At 44.2% G+C, this 21,519-nt stretch overlaps 1 protein-coding gene across 1 annotated transcript in view; it reads right to left on the reverse strand.

Annotated features, from left to right (window-relative positions):
- COQ8A (coenzyme Q8A) overlaps positions 1-21,097 on the reverse strand; it is a 43,208-nt gene extending 22,111 nt beyond the window's left edge. The window contains exons 1-4 of the mRNA XM_084202531.1: positions 20,970-21,097; positions 9,250-9,444; positions 6,701-7,111; positions 5,707-5,773 (exon numbers count right to left, since the gene is read on the reverse strand). Of these exons, the coding sequence (XP_084058657.1) occupies positions 5,707-5,773; positions 6,701-7,111; positions 9,250-9,426 (655 nt within the window). The 5' untranslated portion in view covers positions 9,427-9,444; positions 20,970-21,097. The remainder of the gene's footprint in view (positions 1-5,706; positions 5,774-6,700; positions 7,112-9,249; positions 9,445-20,969) is intronic.
- Positions 21,098-21,519: the final 422 nt, after the last annotated feature.

Below are 21,519 nucleotides of genomic sequence, written 5' to 3' on the forward strand. Positions count from 1 at the left end.
CAAAACCTATCTGAAGTTTCTAATCTCTTCATCATTAAGACACAAACCACTTCAAAGGTAAATGAAAGTCTAGGAACGAGATTCTACTCTGTCTTGCAGAATAAAGCTGAAGAAGTTACAGCTTGTTTAAGCAGCTTGGATTTACATCAGTGTGGACAAGATCAGACTACAAATGAACATGTTTTGTACCTTCCCTCTCACAGATGTGCACAGCTAAGCATCTGTATACTAATATTGTAGACTGCACTACAAAAAGAGTTGCTTTTTCAATAGGTACTCTTACAACTTCCTCACTGCTTACTCTGTCCAATTTCCAAAAAATATGAACCCAAATCACCAATCAACAACAGTTTCAGATAAACTAAAGTCAGACACAAAACAAGTGCATGGTTAAACAGCTGCTAAGCTTTAGAGATCTGAAGTTTAAACAAAGGCTTCAAGCATCTTCAAACTATAATCACAGTGTTTGCTGCTGCTGAGCAGTCAAGTTTGCAAAAAAGGAGGAAGTAAGGGTGAATGCTTGGGGCTAAGGTGTTTGCCTTCCCAAGCAGCTACTACAGATGCTGAGGTCCTGCTTCCCAGGAAGCACAGGACATCTGCCTGCCAGCAGGGAGTCACAAATTAACTCCTCTTGGTGCTTTACTTGAATATGGAGCTTTCTTTGCTTCCCCTCTCAAACTGTCTTTATCTCAGCTCCCAAGTTTTCTCCAAGTTTTTGCTCTTTCCTGTTCCTTCCTGCAGTGGGAGGAAATGAGTAAGCAGCTCTGTGGGGCTGAGCTGCAGCTGTTCACCTGTTACCAGGAACAAGTCACCCCTCCAAAGAACCAGCAGTGCTCCAAAAGCACTCTCCTCCTCTGGGCCACTAATCTACTTGCACAGGACACTCTTGATGTCCTTCACTTCCCTTGTCTGCAAGAGGTGTATTTCCTCCAAGATTATTCATTTTGGGACACTTCTCAGCATTGCTCAACAGCCATTGTTCAGCACCTTGAAAAAATAATATCCTCAAGTACCTCTATAAAGTCACTCTCCTGCATTTTGCACTTCATGCAGATTATTTCAGGCCTGAAAAATGTCCCTTGGTTCTATACCAGCAGAGTGCCTCTTAGAATATTTTCCAGGCATCTGCAGCATCTGGTACACTTCAAACCAAGCCTATCAAGGGATGATCTGGAACCAGTTTTGTTCAGGGCAAAACCTCTTGCTCAGCACCTGAGACAACAAAACAAACAGGAGCTGGATGGGCTGTTATCACTCTGCTCAACCTGCCAAGCACAGGCTGGGAGCAAGACCCTCCCCTGGAGCAGCCTGTGCCCTGGTTTGGGTCAGGTGAAACACTACAATCACCACACAGCACACACTGAAAGCTCCTCAGCTGGACTGGGCAATAAAGAACATAATGAAAGGCTCATGGGTCAGGGAGATCACTCAGCAATCACCATCACAGAGAAAACAGACTTGACCTGGGGAAATGAGCTCAATTTATTGGAGTAGGATAATGTGAAATTAATGCTAAATCATAAAAGACATTCCTTCTACTCCTCCCTTCTTCCTGAGTTTAACTTTTCTCCTGAATTCTCCACCTCCTTCCCCTCCCCACAGCACAGGGGGAAGGGGATGGTGGTTACAGCCATTCCACCACAGGTTGTTACTGCTGCTCCTCCCTCCTCAGGGAGAGAACTCCTCACACTCTGCCCCTGCTCCAGCATGGGGATGCTCCCACAGGAGACAGTTCTCCACAAACTTCTCCAATAGGAGTCCTCTCTTCACAGGCTGCCCCTTCCACAGGGTGCAATCTGCTCCAGGGGCACAAATCCTGCCAGCAAACCTGCTCCTGTGGGGGCTTCACACAGCTTTCTTCAAGCATCCATCTCTTCACTGGGAGCTCCTCCATGAGCTGCAGGTGGAACTCCTCCACTGTGGCCCTCCATGGGTGCAGGGACACAGCTGCCTCACCATGGCCTTCACCACAGGCTGCCAGAGAATCTCAGCTTCAGCATCTGGAGCACCTTCTCCACCTCCTTCTTCCCTGACCTTGCAGGGCTGTTTCTCTCACTCCTCTCCCCAGCTGCATTTTTTTCTGGATTTTTTTTTTTGCCTTTTAACTCTTGTCCCAGAGGCTCTGCCACCATTGCTGATGGCCTTGGCTTGGAGCCATCTTTGAGTTGGACATGGGGGAAAGCTTCTGGAAGCTTCTCCCAGAAGCCACCCTGCAGCCAAACCCTTGACAAGCCAACCCAATCCACTCACATGAGTATGTGACTCCTGAAGCTGTCAGACCTGCATATACTTTACTAACATACCTCAACAGAGTAGGTTTTTGCTTTTTTTCTTTTCAAATTTGTTAAAATCACTTTAAATCTAGACTTCACCACAAGCTTCCTGAATTTTCTTTATTGCAAAAGAATCTTATTATATCATTAAAATAATAAACTTAGAAACCAGGAATATGATTAAGGGAGACAGGAACAGCTTAGAAAAGTCAAATAAGGCAAGGAAGGGAGAATGGAAATTAAAAAAACCATCAAGAACTGAGTAGTGGAACTGATGACCCATCAGGCTACAAAACAAGCATGGAACAAAAAAACTGCAGAAAAATCTGTTTTGTCAATTACAATCCTGGGAAGAATAAATAAATAAAAATCAAGGATACTATTTAGTACTATAAATACACCTACCAGCAGTCACTCTGGCTGCTACAAGAAGCAAACAAAAATACATATAAAGGACTAAGAACTTCACTAGAGGAGCTTGTGCTGATCACAGAGCAATATTAGCTCAGTATTACAGGCAAGTGTTGGAAAACATGGTCTTCAATCTTTCCAGTAAAATGTTCTTTGCCCACAGAAGAGGTGAGAAGCCAGGCAAACTCAGCAGTCCAAGTATTTTTGCCTCCTGTTGCTAATTTGTCCATCACTCACCAGAGTGTCCTGACATCATGGCTGAGACACAGCTGAACACTCCTAGAACACTGGAGGGGATGAAAGAAAACATGCAAAGACAGGAGGAGGAATGGGATCATGCCAATAGCATGGGAATTCAGCTATCTGAACCCCAGGAACTCTGGTTTTGACCTAGTCAACATCACTCCATCCTATCCAACATTAAAATAATATGTTCTAATATGGAAATAAAGGGGAAAAGTGGGTTTTATTTAAAAAAAAAACCAAAAAAACCCCCAAATGCTAGTTTGACTGGTGTGGAGATTGTAGGAGAAGAATCCACCTCAACCACTTTATTTCCAAGAATGATTTCTTGGGGTCTTCAAATGAAGATGGTATTCCAAAGCACACAAGAATTTTCCTGCACAAAAAGTTTACTTGCTTTAAGTTACATTCCCTCACAGATATGGAGCAGCCTCCTGCCCTCAGTTATTTTTAAGGCAATGTTAAGAGCCAGGCAGTAGAGCAGGAAATAATCACCCCCAGCTCTGCCAGTCCTTGTCTGATTCTAATCATTTGAATGTCCTAGGAAATGAGGACATAGCTGGCTCACTAATATTCCACAGGTTAACAGTGATGTTTCCTTCAGTATTTCTTCATCTTCCCCAATCCAACCTGGCCTTCAACACATCCAGAGATGGGATATTCCCAATTTCTTTGGGCAGGCTGTGTCAGTGCCTCACCACCCTCTGAATAAAGGATTTATTCCTTTATAACAAATAACCTTTATAACTAATCTAAGCTTGCCCTCTGTCAGTTTAAAGCCATTATCCCTCATCCTGTTACCACAGGTCCCTGTAAAAAGTCCCAAAATAATGCCAAGGGATATCTTAAACTGAAATAAACTACCTATAGGCCACATCTTTTGTTTGCTAAGCCATTCTACTGACAGTACTGTTTCTCTTTGCTGTTGCAAACTAAAATTTAAAGGTAAAGGTAAGCAATGAATGCTAACATGAGATTGCAGAGACCAGAGAATCTGAAGAATTCCTGCAAAAGAATTTTCCCCCAGCAGCCCTCTAGAAGCAAGCACTCTCTCTTGCCAGCCATTTTACTGATATAAAGCAGACAACTGGAGGAGAGTAGCAAGACCAAAAAAAATAAATGACACACAGATGTCTGGAGATGCTGCTTATAAGCAATCTCTTTCTTTCCTACTCTCCCTTAGTGGTTTTGGTCTGATGGGGCTATTTGTTTTGGTTTTTACCTTGAGGTTAGGAGAAGACAGGTTATGCTTCCCCTAGAAGCATGACTTAGCCTTCCCTCCCACAACAGCCTGGGGTGCCAAAAGCTGGACCATAAAGCAACAGCACTGGAACCCAAAGTTCACAGAAAATTTGGTCATCTGCCACTTCACATCCACCAGCTGTCAGCAAGCAGCAACAGATGAACTCAGAAGATGACAGCCAGAAGTGCTGTGATACTTCCCCTAACATTCAAGGCTAGATTAGAATGGACACCTGTGTGTTACTAGAGCTTAAGAACACAGTCAAGTCAGTTTTAAAGTAATGTCTCTTTTTATTCCAAAAAGCAGATCATGAGCCCTGCTTTCCCTTAAGGAATAATAAGCATGCTTTGAAGCCAGAGTGCCTGCAACAGACTACAGGGTTAAAGAGATCTAACAAGCATGAAAAACTTATCACAAAATTCACTTGCTGTTTATTCCTGCACTGCATAGGATCAGCCCCTGCCCCAGCTCCTCCTAGTGTGCCTATCATTCTGACAAAAGTCTGACAAAAGGACACACAGAGAAAGAATGATTGTTTTTTTCTGTAATAGTTGATTTGAATTACATTTGACAGGTTATTTTTCTTTCTTCTGGGATCTGTAACACAAGGATGTCTACTTTGTACATGTGCTTCTCTATCAAATTTTGTGGAAGAGAATCACAAGAGCCACAAGAGACTGTTCACAACCCAGACAGACCACTATCATCTCAAAACAGTACAGTCACAAAAAAACCTAACCACAGCAACAGCCAGACTCCTCATCCAAGGAGGAGGATTACCTAAGTAGCACTAGCTGTGTTCATCTCTCCACCTGCAATATGTGATACCTTATTCCTTAGGAACATGTTAAGTCCTTTGATAACTTTAGATAAAAGACATTAAATAAGCATCATCTGTCAATATTACTTAAGATATTTAGCTGCTTTTTGATATAGTAAGTCCCATTCTGCAAGTAAAATGAATTTAGATTTCAGCTAGCTTGATCTTACAAGCTCAGAATTTACATCCTTCTTGGGAGAAAATGGTCTACAAGCAATGGCTTAGTAAATCAAACCTTGACTATTATCATCTCCCCATGCTCAAAAAGGAATACCAGGAGGAAATGTTTTATGTTTAAACACTGTTCAGAGAAGTAGCAAGGACAAGATTGGGAAAAGATTACTTAAAATAACAGCTGCTTCAGCTGTCTCTGCTTGACAGTAACAACAAACTGTAAGGACTGGGAGAGTCTCCTCAAAGTGCAATCTCATGTGCAGGACCAGGGTATTTATACAGGCTGGAGAACAGCCTGTACCTCAGTCTCCATTAAAACAGTACAGCCCACATGGGATGTGTCACCATGACGATGTGCACCCGCAAATTGTCTGCCCCAAACTCTGAAGAGCAATGACAAAGCCCAAATCGAGCTGTTTGTGGGAAAGCACGTTCCTGTTAGCAAGCTGAACTGCTAACAGGATGGCAGATGGAAGCCCTGTCACAGGCAGCCACTGACAGCTCGTGCAGGTGCCGTGGCAAGGGTGGCAGTGCAGACTGACCTCCGAAGTTGGCGAGGCGGCCGATCCTGGTGACAGGAACCTTCCTCTCCCGGGCCCGCTCACTGAGCTGCAGGGGAGAGAGAGGGGGGAAAACAAAACAAGAAATCCACAAATTAACTGGGCACATGCTCAGACATCTGCAAAGTCAGAGCACAAGCCACAGCACTTGAACAGCTCCATGCTGCAGAAAGCTTTCCTTGAACCCTTGAGATTGTCAAGGGAATACCGAGCAGGAATACACATCCTGAACTGAAATACACACTGAGCAGAAGGGAGGACAAGAGGGTGGGAATGATAACCATGTTGGGAAACCCCATTTTCACTTTCAACTCAGCAGCCCTCGTATTTGGAACTTGGAGAGGCCACACAATGCTAACCAAAATTCCCTTCCACACATGGAATTGGAACTCATGGAGGGTCATCAGATTCACAGGACTGTAGACAGTTCCCCCACACACAACAGCAGGAGCAGCTAAGTGTACAGTTTCATCCAGTGAGCGAGCCCAGTGGCATCTGATACTGGATGTGGGGAAGGAGCACAAGGTCAGAGCAGGTGACAAGTACCTGCACTCTGGGTTCTGCACTCACACAAGGGCATGAAGCACTAAAGTGAAAACTGTGAGCTGTGCTATTCTCCAATCTCCTTATGCTCAGGGCAGCATTGCCTCCACCTCTGCAACTGCAAGATGCCACACAGGAAGGCACAGTCTCCACTGTGAGGAGCTTAGGTCCAATTCTGAGCCTATGTACACTTTTTAAACATCCTCTCACATCAGATTATCTGACATAGAGGGAGCAAGTGTGAAAAGAGAGACTGAAAAGCTATTGACAGAACAAATATCACAGGGTTAATGAGCACTGACACTTCCCTCTTTTGCCTCCAAAAAAGGGAATAGTGGAAGAGGAAGAAATGAAAGAAACATAGGAGAAGGTGAGCAAGGGCAATCTGGTACAGACACCACAGTACTGAGAATCCTTAATTAAAACAACATACCATCTGTTTGTAGGGTTTCTGTCCTGAACCTGTTTTGGCCTGTCTGGCTTTATCAATATCTTCAGCTGTTAATCCACCAACAGAGGAATGGTCTTGGTGAAAAGCTCTATTTTGTCCAAAGGCAGTAGCAAAAGGATTTCCAGGGTCCCTAATGCTTCCAAATAACCTTGCATCCATTTTGGGAGGGAACGGCTTCTGACCCATGCCAGAATCTCCAGTCTCATCAATATTTCTAAAAGGTCCATTTGTTGTGTAGGAATAAGCAGGGCCTTCAGTGCTGTGTTCCTGAGGCTTGCCAGGGGCAGTGGAGAAGTCCATTGGAGCATCTGATGGCTCTCTGGCTGAGAAGTCATAGTCTTTCCCAAAATCCTCACCGAGGTCAGTAAAGTTCTCCCGCTGTCTGCCAAGCTCCTGCAAACAAGAATTGAAATACTTGAAGAAAAGATCTTAAATCTTGCTCCCTAGCCACCCATGGTCCTCAGAGATGAGCATGCAGCTGGGTGTCATGTCTCCACAGTAAAGAATTGTAGAGACAGAGAGTCTGGCATTGCAGAAATTCACAGTAAGAGACAAGAAAGAAAGAAAGAGACACTGAAGATGCCTGGAATCCCTGACAAGCTTTTAACTGCACTGATGGGACAAATTCTTTACCAGTTTCTCAAATATCCATAACTGGAGAGACCCTACATTACCAAAAAGGGTCACTAAATACGGAGCTCACTAGAAGCAATGCACTGCTCAGAAACAACAGGTGATTGGAGCTGCAATGTCATATAAGAAAACGTTGTTTTCCCTCCTCCCATCCTGTTTTCAGTCTCACAACATGAGCACTTCCAAGCCCAAAGCCACCTGAAGCAATACCAGATACCTACTTACAGGCAGAGTAAGCTCAGCCTTTCACAGTCATAACACTACCAACTGCAAAACACATTCCATTATTCAACCACCAAACTATGTGCTGTCATCCCAAAATAAATAAAATTCTGTGCCTGGAGCACGGATAACAGCATCAGGCACAGCAACACTCCAGGCAAGCTTCTCCTGACACTCTTTTCTGTCCTAACCTTGCAAAAGCTGCCCCACAAAGTCCAGTTATTTCAGTCAAAAATAAATACATAAATAAAAATCAACAGCAGAGCATTATCTCTAGTTACCTATCTCAGCAGTGGCAGTACCATAAAATAACCATTAAATTACAGGCTATCAACAGGATTTTAAATCCTGCTGTGGTCAGGAAAGCAGGTGACATATTTTGGGCTCTTTCCTAAATACTAATTACATTTCCCTTCCTTAGAGAAAAAGCAGAACATGGTCTTTCCTGTTATTCAGCAGGTCTCATACTATTCTGAACCTCAACATCACAGTGGGGGAGGAGAAGAGAAATGTTTACAGATGGGCACTGTGGCTCACAATACTGACCAGTGATTACAAGCAAGAAAGCTTTCTTACCTCCATACTTAAATTTTTAGAAACATGCCAGACAGCTAAACCCCTGCCAATTAATGTAAAAGATCTTCCTCTCTTCAAAACAGAAAATGCTGTATGTTTATATTTCTTACTGAGCTCTGCTTAGACAGGAGCTTCTCTTACAACCCATTTACAGAAAGCAGGGCGAGTGTACTGCAGTTGTGCTCACTGGGCTTCTCTTGTGCAGAGAAACATGCACAGAAACAGAACATCTCTTCTTTTGGGTGCAAGAGGAGGACAATGACAAGACAAAGCACTATCCCCACAAAAAAAAACATCCAAGTTAGTTCTACTGCAAGCTTAAACAAAACCAAGAAAACATTGGCCCAGATTCTAGGACTGAAGCAACAGATTGCTCATTGCATAAAAACCATCAAAATCTCATTCCTAAGTTTCTGCTTCAAAACTGATCATCTGAGCTACACACTCTTTCTAAAGGATGATGAGAGAGAAAAGTACCACAGCTAAGCCCCTTGTTTTCAAAAGATGGCAGCACAGCATATGTAAAGCTCTTACAAATCCATCCCCATCTCTGCTGAGAGAAGCTGTTGTCAGGCTTTCCTTATGTTCCTCATTTGAAAGCCTCCAAAAATCCAGCCTGGGCTGTAAGTGGTGAATGTGCAAACACCTGACCCTGAGCCACTCTGAAAAATATCACATGCACCAATTCTGCCAAGAAAGGAAGCAACACTAAGAAAAATCCAATGCACTCTGAAAGAGAGGTAAATCAATGCCCAGAGTTTAAAGGCGACTCTAATAACAAAGTTGGTGACCAATCTTAGCAAGAGCTTGATCTTTGACAAGAGGGGACAAATAGAGCACTTCTTACTCAGCATGTCTTAAACACTCAGTAATGGAAACACTAACATTCCCCTCCCATTCCTGTCAAAGCATCTTCCACACACCACAGATTCCAAAGAATTTCCAGAGCACTGCAACATTGCTATTATCAATCCCACACTTCAGAACCAGGCTGTCATTCAAGATGTGAGTTCCCTGACACTCACACAACAAAACCAAAAAAAGTACCTGGAGAAAAAGCAAAACATCAGACTAGACTGTGCTCAAAGAGCTTTGCTCACCTGCACCTTCCCCAAGGCAGAGCTGAACTGTTCCTCAGCAGTGGCCTGGAGAGTCTTTGCAATGGTGACTGCATCTCCCCCGAGGAGCACCTGCCGAAGCTGCCCTGCCTGGGTCTCCAGGATGGCTTTACTCAGCTTGGTCAAGCCCCTCATGACCATGATGGCATCACCCGCCATGACTGATGTCTTTCTGTGCTGAAAGATAAAAAGGGAGAGGGAGCAGAGAGACAAGATGTCAACAACAAGTTTGCAACAGGTTTCATGTCTCCTAAGAGCTGGTAGCAGATGCCTGGAAAATCTCTTCCTGCTTTGGCAAGCAGCCACCATGGGAACCTGTCTGCAGCCCAGAGAGCACCCAGGCCAGCCTGAGGGCCTGGTGAGCTGATCTTACCAGGAAAAGAGAACTCTCCTTGTTCTCATGAGTTAGGATAACCTTCCAGGACTCTTCACAAATATCCAAGTTACCATTGACCAAGGCAAGCAAAGACAGTAAATGTCAGTAAACACTACAAAGATCATCTTGATTCCTTCCAGATGTTGGATTAAAAACATTAACATTTGACCTTTAATTATTATGGGGCCTTGGAACATGTTCTCAGGTCCTGATAGCACTGATGAAGTTCACTGTCACATTCCATCCCTGCCCTGGAGTTGTGCCTGCTCATTTTACATAGCTGAATTTCTTTACTCCCACACCAGTGATTAAGCTCTGTCCATCCTCCAAAGGTAGCCTGCTCCATAGTCTGTTCTGTCCCCAACCTGTAGCTTGTAATGATTTGGAGAGAAAAAAAAAATATTCTGACTGCAGTAGGTAGAGAGCACTAGTCTATATTTAAGTTCTTTCCTAGGTAGGTACACAGGTATCAATCAATTTTTAGAAGATAACCTGTCAATATGCACATATACTCAACTATAAATGTTAATACACTGATGTGGTACAAGTGGACTTGAGTTCACTCTGCTACTTCTAACTGGAAGTTTAAGCATGCTCCCAACACCCACCTACTACGGCATTTGCAAAGTGCTGCACTACTGTCAAGTTTTGAGTCAGCCCTCCTTCCTTTTCAAGGGGTTCCATCTCAGATTTGTAACAGCCTGTGCCACTTCAGATACAGTCTTCAAATACAAACTGGGCACTGCAGGATGGAAGACAGAGTGTGTCTGACAAGAGTAATTTCCATCAACTCCTTTGGCTCAGCCTAGAACCAAGCTCAGGCTCAGGACACTGGCTCTCCTACATCCCTGTGGTTCATGTAAAAGAAATCCAGTGATTGGGGTGCAAAACCATTTTCACCTGCTTATTTCACTCATCTGCTACACCCTTCAAGCACAGACAGGGTCACAGTTCCAGGACTGGCTCAGCTGCACATGTTCCCATCTTTACTGACCCAGAAGACAGAGGCATGCAGTTGGAACAAGATGCTGACTAAGGTCCAACATCCAACCTTGCCCATACAGCAGTCTCTGTATTGATTTGGAGAGAAAAAAAAATTTTCTGACTGCAATAGGTTGAGAGTACTAGTCTAAGGCCACATTTTTAAGTTATTTCCTAGGTAGGTACACAGGTATCAATCAATCAATCAATCAATCAATTCTTAGAAGATAACCTGTCAACATGCACATATACTCAACTATAAATGTTAATACACTGATGTGGTACAAGTGGTCTTGACTCAAAGCACACAGGGCATTACACCCAGCTGCAGACCACAAGCACCTGGATCCAGTTACCTTCTCAGGAAACACAAACTGTCTCAAACATGTCTGCTGTACCTGTGGTGAAGGAGAAGAATGGACTGCTAAAGCTAAATTTCTGTCTAAGTACACAAATTTGCTGCAATCACACAGGAACTGCATGGATTACTACAGCTGAACTTCAGAGAGACATGATTATGCAGATGCAGGATAAAGCCCAGTTTCTGGGATATTTGTTCAAGCAATGTTTATCAGTGATCAAAATTGGGAACAAGCACTGCAGCCAGGAGTGCTACACTTACATGTAAGTACACTGTTAAAAGGACAGTCAAGTGCTTACAATGAGTCTGGGCGTAACAGGCTAGCTGCAAAAATAAAACTCAAGCCCACCTAGGTCATTTTTCTGTGATTCTCATTACAAGACCTATCCATATGCTCCAGACCTCTAAGAAGTGTTACTCCTCCATCTCTCTGAGTTTAACCACTATGATTTGTTTTAACCTTGTATAATGCACATTTAAACTCAAAAGTTGCCTGTCAAGTAAGGAAATCTACTCTGTCAACAGGAAGTGTTTTTCTACCCCTACGTCTTCACACTGGAAATTTCCACATGGATCTCACCCAAAGCATTTATTTGCAGGCTGTCCCTGCAATTCAGAGCCAGGCAAAGAAATCAGCCAATAACCCAATACTGTCCCAGCTGAAATGAGACCATTCAAAGGTTGCCACTATTAAGAAATAAGCGCTTTTGTGATCACAAGTATTAACAGCAAGGAAAGCTTGAGTGCAAAAAAAGTTCATTTCCTCCATCCCAAGAAGGGCAACAAAAGGTAAGCCAATACAGATTTGGACAACACACACAAAAACAAATCCACTTTTAACATGTATTCTTAGTAGTAAAGCTATACACTTCTTTCACCCAAAACCAGCCAAAGACCTTGTCATAAAGTGCCAGTTATGATATGCTAAATGTGTGCTTTTTAAATGAAATAAATCCCCAAACAAAATTTCAGGGAAGCTAATGCAGCCACAAGTAGAAAACATATATTGCACAACACTCATTCAACCCTGCACTGCTAAATATATCAACTTGCAAAGAGGACCTATTGCCCTGCACAGATTTGGCTACAAGACACTGCACAGGGCAAATTCTTACCAATCTCTCTCTGACTTCCATTTTCTCAGCCCCACTTGCTCTGCACAGCAGCTGTAACCACCTGAGTACCAGGTAAATTGTTTGTTAGCTCAGAAGCATCAGCAACATGCTCCTATGCAGTGCTGCCAAAAGACAGGCTATTCTAAATAAAATATATGCTACATAACCAAGAAGGTAAAACACTACACACACACACAAGAAAAAAAAACAAACAAACATTAGAAAATTACCTTTTTTTTTAATGAAAAGGCAATAAGCACAAGCAAGGACAAAACCACAAAAACTGAGACAGGAAGCACACACTTCTGAGAAGGCACAACTACACTTGTGTTAATACCCAGCACAGACAGCAGGCAAGGCATTTTTTTCCCCCAAGGCAAATTCTTTTCCTACCCTACTAAATCAATAAATACAGTATAAGCAAGCTCTATCAGAAGGAGATTTAGGGAGTGGTTCCAAATGGAATTAGTCCAAGTGTACAAAGTCTATATCACACTTGACTTGCTCCCTGAGGATTCTCTATCTAGCACTAGCAAAGTGGGGCACTGCAAGCAGAGCATGGACAGGTCAGTGGTGTCTGCACAAGCTGTCAGAGAGCTTCTGACCTGGCCTGAAGAGGGCTGACAAGTGGTGACAGTGAGCCCTTTTCCAAAAATAGGCAGGGTCACAGATTTGGCTGAGTAAGCTTCCCACAGGTGAATGAAGCCCTGGAAAACCCCCACACCTTCCAGCATGGGGAAGCTCGAGCCAAGCCATCCTCAGACACCAGGCAAGGCACACACAGTGGGCAGAGGGGCTCCTACAGGTTAGATGCCACCTGATTCAGAGCCCTCTTGTAACAGCAAAACTAAACCAGTGCTGGGATCCTCCTGTGTGCAGCAATCCTCAGCCTCACAACCCACCAGTCTCTGGAGTCACTGACTGCCAAGTGTTCCCTCCCCTTTTCAACATTCCAGATTACTGGACTGAAGGTTTAAGCAAGTGCAGCTTGCTTATCACTCAGCTTATCAGAGGCCAATAACAGAAACCAAGAGCCTTGATACAAGCGACACAAGAAATCACGCATTTGTCCCACTTTAAAAACACATTCCTTTTCTTTTCCATGTGCTATTATGTGCTCCTACAGACACACAGATCTGCTTGAGACTCCATGAGCTTTCCTCCAGATGCTTGTACAGTGAAAAGTTTTACTCGGATAAACATGCACATGCATATACACACACACACACACATATATACAATGGACCAAGTTTAAACAGAAGATTTCTAATAATACAAATAGCAGAAGCATATCTGAAAGTTTTCTGTGCATGACAACACAGCCTCTTTCAGGCTTTGGGAACTAGTTCTACTCTCAATACTTTGCTAAACACCAAACACTGTTGAATAATTTAAAAACCAAAACAACATAACACAAAATAACTGACCAAAGGAAAAAACATCCAAAAATCCCCCAAACAAAACCAGAGCAGTTTTACAGCAGCCCATATTTCTCCCCTCTCAGGTCTGCAGTTTTAGCTGCCTTCTTTATCTTCAACTTTTATTCTAAATAAATGAAAATAAATAATAAAATAATATTAGCTTGGACAGGTAGTAAGGCACATAATCAGATATCACATATCAGGAAAACAGCCTCTACATCTTCCCTCTCTCCATTATCCTTTATTACAAGCCCTGTTATCTTAATTGTATCTAAACAAGGACTAAAACTCTGGCTTCAGTGTTATAACCACCCACACCATCAGAGCAAGTGTGGCAAGAGTATAATGAAATAAAAATAATAAACACCACAAACAAGATGTAGAAGGCCAGATACTCAGGACATTGTTCCATGGCCATGAACCAACAGTAGACTAAATTCAATATAACTATTATTCATTAAACTTCCCTGTAACTGTTCTTTTATAGATTTTTTTCCCATTTCTTTTTATGTTTGTTGCCATACCAACCCTTTCATGTGATCCTTTCATTCATTGCCTTTTTTCAGTTCCATCACACACCTCCCCACCAGTTCCTTTGATACCAGATTGCCAGGTCCCTGCCTAGATGAGTTTTTCATTAGCTGGATTCCTTGGGTTGCAGCTGACCCAAATTTTAACCATGCAGGGCACAAAACCAGCATTTTAAAAGGAAGAAGTTGCCCTCATCCTTCAAATCAAACTGAAAATCCACCTTGCTTATCCTTCATCCATCCCTTCCCCATAACCCCAATACATTGCAGCCCCAAAAGAAATGTCTTTAAAGATGTAACCTAGAACAGAGGTAAGGACCCCTGTAATTGATCCTGCCCTGTGGCCTGCACTCAAGTCCCCTTAAGCTGAATTCATCAAGTCTCTGAAAACTGCTTTACAAGCACCATTCCCCAAAGGACTTTGCCAATGTCATTTAAAACAAACACCTTTGAAGGGCAAGCGGAACTGGTTTGCTCCCTAATCACTACAATAGCAGCACTGATAAAAATGGGCTGCTGGGCAGACAAACGCCTCTTTCCAACAAAATTTAGAAGGCTTAGCACTCATTTTTGGCAAATGACAGTTAGTTCAAAACCCAGTTTTCCCCATAAATGGCTTGACACACAAAAGAGTGAAAGGAATGCTTGGACACTTTAGCAAGGCCTGCTTTATTTTAGGCACAGATACATCCGTGAATGCTCTGGACCAACAGTCCTGTTTACTTCTCTCTGGACAATGTCTGGGGAATGCAATAGCACAGTCACAGCCCACATGCCTGGAATTAACACAGTACCCTTCTACCCACAGATGGAAATAATCTACACAGACCTAGAAATAATTTGGCCAGAATTAAGATTTACCACAATTAAGAGAGCACAAGCCTCACTACAGGTCACTTTTGATGTGCCTTGACACAGTGCACCAATAAATCCTGCCCTGGGCACATGGTGTTTGCTGTTACACTGAGGCAACTCCAACTCAGTTGCTGTGATTTTAAGGTCACTGCTCATTCACTGTTCCCCAAGAATGTCATCTCTATCTGCTCCTGAAAATTAAGTCTTTGCAGTTGGAGGCCCAAAATAATAGTTAAAAAAAATCCATTTATCTCATTTGCAAGGCAAAAGTTTTGGGCCATGGGGATGGATTTCAAGTTGGAGTTGTATTTATACCAAACACACAATCTTTGTATTACCTCTGTTACCAAGAGGAAAGGGAGAAAGAATAAGAGGACAAGGGAAAAAAAAGCTTTTCTCTTCTGTTTATGCAGTGGGCTGTGCTTATAAATGCATTGCACTGCATCCTCTGCTTAGCTCAAAAGCTTTAAGTGTAACTTTAATCACATTAATCCAGAGTTCATCAGAATTATTCATGTAACTTCCCATGCATGTAGATCTTTCACTCAGCAACAAGGACAACAGTAAATTAAAATCAAAATGGAGCATGACCTCCAAGCACACAAATTAATAGGAGATTCTGGCAGATGCAATATTTGAAGCATGTACTTAAACAGAACTACTGCAAGATTAAACCTTTATTTAAGTTTATGGCAAGTTTACACAAAAGCACAGTTCACTAGTTCCAAGTCACCCCATCAATGGTAACATATAGCATTACTTGAGAAGACAAATCCCCCACATCTGTATGGAATAACTCTACCTAGCAATATTTATAAAAAGGTTACACTAAAGCTCTTCACTGATCAAACCCAAACACTGACCTTCAAACAAAATCTGAGCACTACAAACACCTTCCCAAGTCTGCAGAGCAGCTCTATTTTCTCAGTCACTTTAGCACTTAGAGCAGCAGAGATCATCAAAGCTCAGCTCCCTCTGATGCACAGTTCTGCACAGGAATCAACAGAGCTCCCCTGAATTAGAATATAGAGTATAAATTGTACTCTGAATTAGAATATAAAGTATAAATTAAGGAATTAGAATATAGAGTATAAATTGTACTCTGAATTAGAATATAAAGTATAAATTAAGGAGGTTAACAACTTGCAGGGTTTTTTTTTTTGTATACACTGCTATGATACAACTGTTTTTACTGGAAGTTTTGACTTTCCAAAAGCACACCAAGGTTAATTTAGGAACTAGAAACTGATAAAGTGCTATGCCTCACAAACAAGTGCAGATTCCTTTAGACTCAAATACACCACTACTTAAAGCAAAAGTCTTGAGAAAAATAGCAGCTCTTCCTCTTGCATATAAATACACACCTGTCTTCACTTATAACTCTCAAAAAGCTCAGGTGATCTACCCAACCTTACACTGCTTGTCAGGCATAGGGCTGGGAACAATCCCAATGCTCTCCATAGTGATCCTTACAGCACACAGCCTATCCTTAAGAGTCCTCTGAACACCCACCTCTATAGATGAAAGACAAACATGGATTTAGAGCTGGTTTGCTGACCACCTAAACAATATATTGCCAGCAGTCACCATTAAATGCCACTTGGGCAGTGGCTTCTAGTCAGAACCTTTCTAAGAACTAGACACAGCCTGTAACTGAGATGTACACCTGCTCTTCCTCAGGAAGGAGAAGGTATTTTGCTTATCACCCTTTGTGTATACCCCAAGCCTGTAAGTGGCACCCCCACAAATGGCTCTGAATGGCAAAGACACCCCCTGTGCTGAGAACAATCCCTCTGTCACCTCTGGGAGCAGCAGGTAAACACCACAGCCACTGAGCCCACTATTGATCCTGCAGGCATTCCTGTCTGTATAGATCTCACAGCTACCAACCCTGGAAACTGGGGTTGAATTCTGATTTAGAAACTTACAACACATCCTAGTCTATTCATAGCCCTCTGACACACCAAAGCCCTGGCTGTGAGAGCTTCCATTTTTCTGGTTGTGCCAAATCCTCCCTGCAAGAAGAGGACCATAGGCAAAAGAAAAGACTACCTCAAGAAGACCTAAGATGATCTCTGTGCTGCAGGGGAACATGGTCTGTGAGAACCTACAGCTCCTGCATGGCAGCTCTGCCACAGACAATTATTTCTGTTTGCTCCTGCTACCCATACATAGGTACTTTTGACACTAGGGTAAATGACAGTATTGAGTTCTGTATTTCTCTTACAGCTCAGCCTAACCTGCAACTCTCACACTTGATACAGAATCTGTAATCTACAATTGTTTATGCTCTCTATGTATAGACTTTATGAAATCACATTTGCATAATATAACTACATTGCCTTTCCATACTAGAAAATCCAAAGCTTTTTGCAGCTTATACAGTTTAAAAAAAAATAAAAATTCCCAAACTCTGAGTGAATTCTGAAAGGCCATACTCCACAATGCTTTGCTGTGCAATGTAAAATTGTATCAGGCTTACTGATTTCAGTAGGGTTCTCTAAAGGAAACAATCCGCTTGCAGTTTACCGCCCAGTCATTCTTCTGCCATCTCTTCCCTAATTCCAAGTACTGTGTTGATGAGGACTTTGACAGATCAAATTAGGATGAGGATTTAATCCTTCCAAATGGCACAATCCAGACAGCAGGAGAGCTGTGACATTTCAGAACAATGCCTCAAGCCCTCTTATAGTTCACTTGTTCAGCAGACCCAAAAAAAACCAAGGCATGCAACTGGTTAAAAAGGAGGCATGAATAGCAATGAAAGGGGCCACATAAAGATCTAATCTACACCAAAAACCAGGACAAACTACAGAGGAAAAACAAACACAGTAGGAGAACTTTGTAAGTGGAAGCTATCACCTGCACATGACAAAACAGCTCTAGGACCATACAGAGCACAAGTAAATAATCTTTTCCCATGTCTCCATATACAGAATCTACCGTCTTTACAAAAAAGACAAAGTCTTATACAGCTTCCAGAAAAAAGCCCACCTGTTCTTAAACTGCGGATATGCATGCAGACTTGTTTAAGTAAACATATAAACTTGTAAAGTTTCTGAAAGCCAACTCCACAGACTGACAGCTAAGTTTTTCAGAGCAAGTAATGTCATTTTCTATGCTGTGAGAAGCACACAGAAAATTTCAGAGACTGCATGGATGGGAACTGAACATGCTTTATTTAGTTCCACACCTCTACTGAGTGACAAAACACAAAAGCCAATAAAATAATGTGCAGGAACACAACTGTGCAAAGAAAGAGCAAAACTTCTGTATCCAGTTACTTCTTGGGTCTTTGTTACCAGCTCAGATTGATTTAATTTTGCCATCTACCATAAGGGGGAAGGGGAGGTGAGAGGAACAAAACAAGTGGCATCTAAAAAACTAAGAAGCTAAAGACAAAAAATAGAACGTGAAGATAGGAATGTGCCTATAAAACGAGTTTTCACTGCTGGGTGAGAAAGCAGTGATTGAACCCACAGCCTCAAAATACTGTGCTTCACTGCCAGCTTGCATTTTAGCTCCACATGCAAATAACTGATTTTCTTCTTCAGATCCTGAAGGAAAGCAGGCACTCATAGCACAAGGCAGCACTTTTATAAAACAAGCTGAAAGAGAAGCTACTCTTCTCCTAAAGCTGCTCTGTTCCAGAATATACAGCTCCTTAAAGCAAAAAGGCTCCTCTTCCAGACTTCTTTCTTTTGCAGTTTTAGAGGGAGAAGACAAGAAGACCTACATCACACTGGAGATGCGATTCCTAAATACTGCTTCAGACTCACTGCCTCCATCCTAGGCTGGACTGTTCACCCAGCAGGACAGATGTAAGGAAAGGAGAAATGCTTATTCATGCACTAAGCTAAGTCCTTAGATGTATTTGGCAAGCCACCTGGATCAAACAATTTATCCCATGCACACTGACACACAAGATGACAGACCATGAGAGATACACGTCATCCCTTGCACCCAGGTTAAAACAATGAAGAAAAAAACACATGCAGACAGAAAAAACCCCACAACCTCTACCTAAAAAAATCCCAACTCCATATAAAAAATTAAGAAGCAGGAATTCAGCTCCTGTTCCCTCTCAGTTCCGAGAAGCCTGGAAACCAGGGTGTGAAAGAACAGACCACCACCTGTCTTTAAAAGGACTACTGGAAGACCAGAAGCCAAAAAAAGTTCAGTTCTTGCTGCACGGATGCATTGAGCTATTATTAACTTGTGTGAACGATCACAAATGAATTAACCAGAGCTGCACTGCACAGCACAGAATTCCCCTCGGCAGGAATGAAACAAGGTGATCAGTATTCAGATAGTAAAGGAGGCAATTCTCCACATCTGGCCTTTTCTTCTGTTCATCTCATTACTTTATTATTAAAAGGGAGACACTTTTAACGTGTCAAAGCACAGCAGGTCACCCACTTTTTTCCCCACATCAAGTAAGGCTGGACAATATAAAACTGTTTATGCTAAGCATACTTTATTCAAGGTTACCAATGTCACTGCTAATTAACAGCAATGAAAAAACATCTACAAAACACAAAAAGAACTCTCCTGGTCCAAGAGCAAGAAGGTTCTTGCTTGCTCTTGCTAGCTGCAGCTCCTGTGAACTAAACTCCTTCTGATAACATATGAATGTTCTTACCCCATGACAGAAATGCAAAACTACCGATATACCTTTTTAGATACCAATCTGCATTCAGTCTGCAAAAAGAACAATTTCTTAATCCCTTCTTTTATTAAGTCTTTTATTGAGCTACTATTGACTTTGGCCACTACCCTTCTACACCCAGTGCTAAGATTTATTTTGCATATTCTTAATTAATACACCTGAGTCTAGTAAAACAATATAATTAAAAGACAAGCAACTCAGAAAAAAAATCATAAATTGTTAGGTCAATCCTCCTTAGGAAAATGATACTTTTAGTTATTGAAAGAAAAGCTTTAATTTCCTTTTCTAACATTGACCACAAAGCATGGATTTTCATTGCATGGAGGGGAATACAGAGAATCTCCCCACCTACATTCCTGCCGGGTGGCACATAACCTTGTTGGGCTATCAGAAATAGTGTTATTTCTTACGATACAGTCCTGCAGAAATGAAAACTGTCAGTAACCATGAAAACATCATTATACAATGTTGTTTGAAACCAAACTTTCATACTTGTAGGTATTTATAAGTAGCTTGTTCGGTGTCTTTAAAACTAAGTATCTCCCCATCAGTTCCTGTTCACATTGTTACAAAGACTTTAAAGCCTGTTTGCCTAAAGAAAGAAAGATTATTTCATCAGGCACTTTACCAGGGGGCTCACAGGGGGTTTTTTTTACCCCATTTCAGCCACAAGCAAAGCTTAAAAAAACCCCAACATCTTTATTTTACAGCCACCTCCAACCAGACGCGCGGATGGGTCCCAGCGACAGAGAGGAGCGAGGCTCCGAGCGGGAGCAGCCCGGAAGGCAGCGCAGCACCAGGTTCGCGCGATATCCTCGGGCACGGCGCATTCCCCACGGAGCGGAGAGCGGATCCCACTCTTTTCCCCGATCCCCCTTCGGCTGCGCTCCCCGCTCAGCCCGCGCACCCGCCCGGCTGCGCTGAGGCGCCGGCCCCGCTCCCGGCCCGGCGCTGCCGAGCGCGGAGAGGAGGCGGGACCCGGCCGGCCCCGCTCTCACCCCGCCGGGACGCGGCCAAGGGCACGGGAAGGCCGCAGCCCCGGGCGCCTCCTGCCCGGGCGCAGCCCCGCTGCCCCGCTGCCGCCATCGACCGCCGGACCCCGCACACGTCCCCCCGCCGGGGAACGCGCCCCGGCCGAGCGACCCCCGGCCCAAGGTGCCGCGCCAGGCACGGGCGTCCTCCCCGCAGCAGCGGCACCGCCGCCATCACCGCATCCCTTCCCGCACCGCTCCGCCGCATGGCAACGGGCGAGGTCCCACAGCTGGGGCACCTCCACTACTAGGGGCAACACCACTGCCAGGTCCTCCGCTACCCCCACTCCGCCACCAGCACAGCCCGGCACAGGCCACCCCGGCACAGCCTGGCCCCTCCACTGCCACGGTCGCTTCTCATACCCTGGCCCGGCACAGCCCAGCCGCCACCGTTCGGCTCAGCTCGGTCCGTTCCGCTCGGCTCGGCGGCCGCGGTCCGGGCCCGCACGCCTGTTTACCGCCGCCACCGCCCCCGGCCGCCGCCGGGCAGCGCGCCCCGCCCCCGCCGCGCTCCCATTGGCGGAGCCCGTGCGCCCCGCGCCTCCGCCAATGGGCGGCGGGCTCGGGCGGGGCTCCGGCCAATGCGGGGCGGGCCCGGCGCGGCGCGCGCGGCGGCTGCAGGGGGACGTGAGGCCCGTGAGGTCCGTGCGGCGGCGGGCGGGAGGGGCGCGGGGAGCCGGGTGAGGCGTGAGGAGCGTGTGCTGCGAGCGGGGCGGCGACGGCCGCCGTCTGTCGGCGCTGGGCTGGCTCCCCCCGGGCTGGGCTTCTCTAGCGAACGGGGACCGCCCGGTCGCGGTGTCAGTGGGAGGTGGCGGCGTCTCGCCGCGGTGCCGGCTGGCGGGGCGGGGGAGGGTGGTCCCGCGGTGGGAAAGGATGGGGCGGGCAGCGCTCGCACCGCACGGCTGAGGTGGGC

Source organism: Fringilla coelebs (genome assembly GCF_963513975.1).
Source record: "Fringilla coelebs genome assembly, chromosome: 3".
NCBI classification, from domain to species: domain Eukaryota; kingdom Metazoa; phylum Chordata; class Aves; order Passeriformes; family Fringillidae; genus Fringilla; species Fringilla coelebs.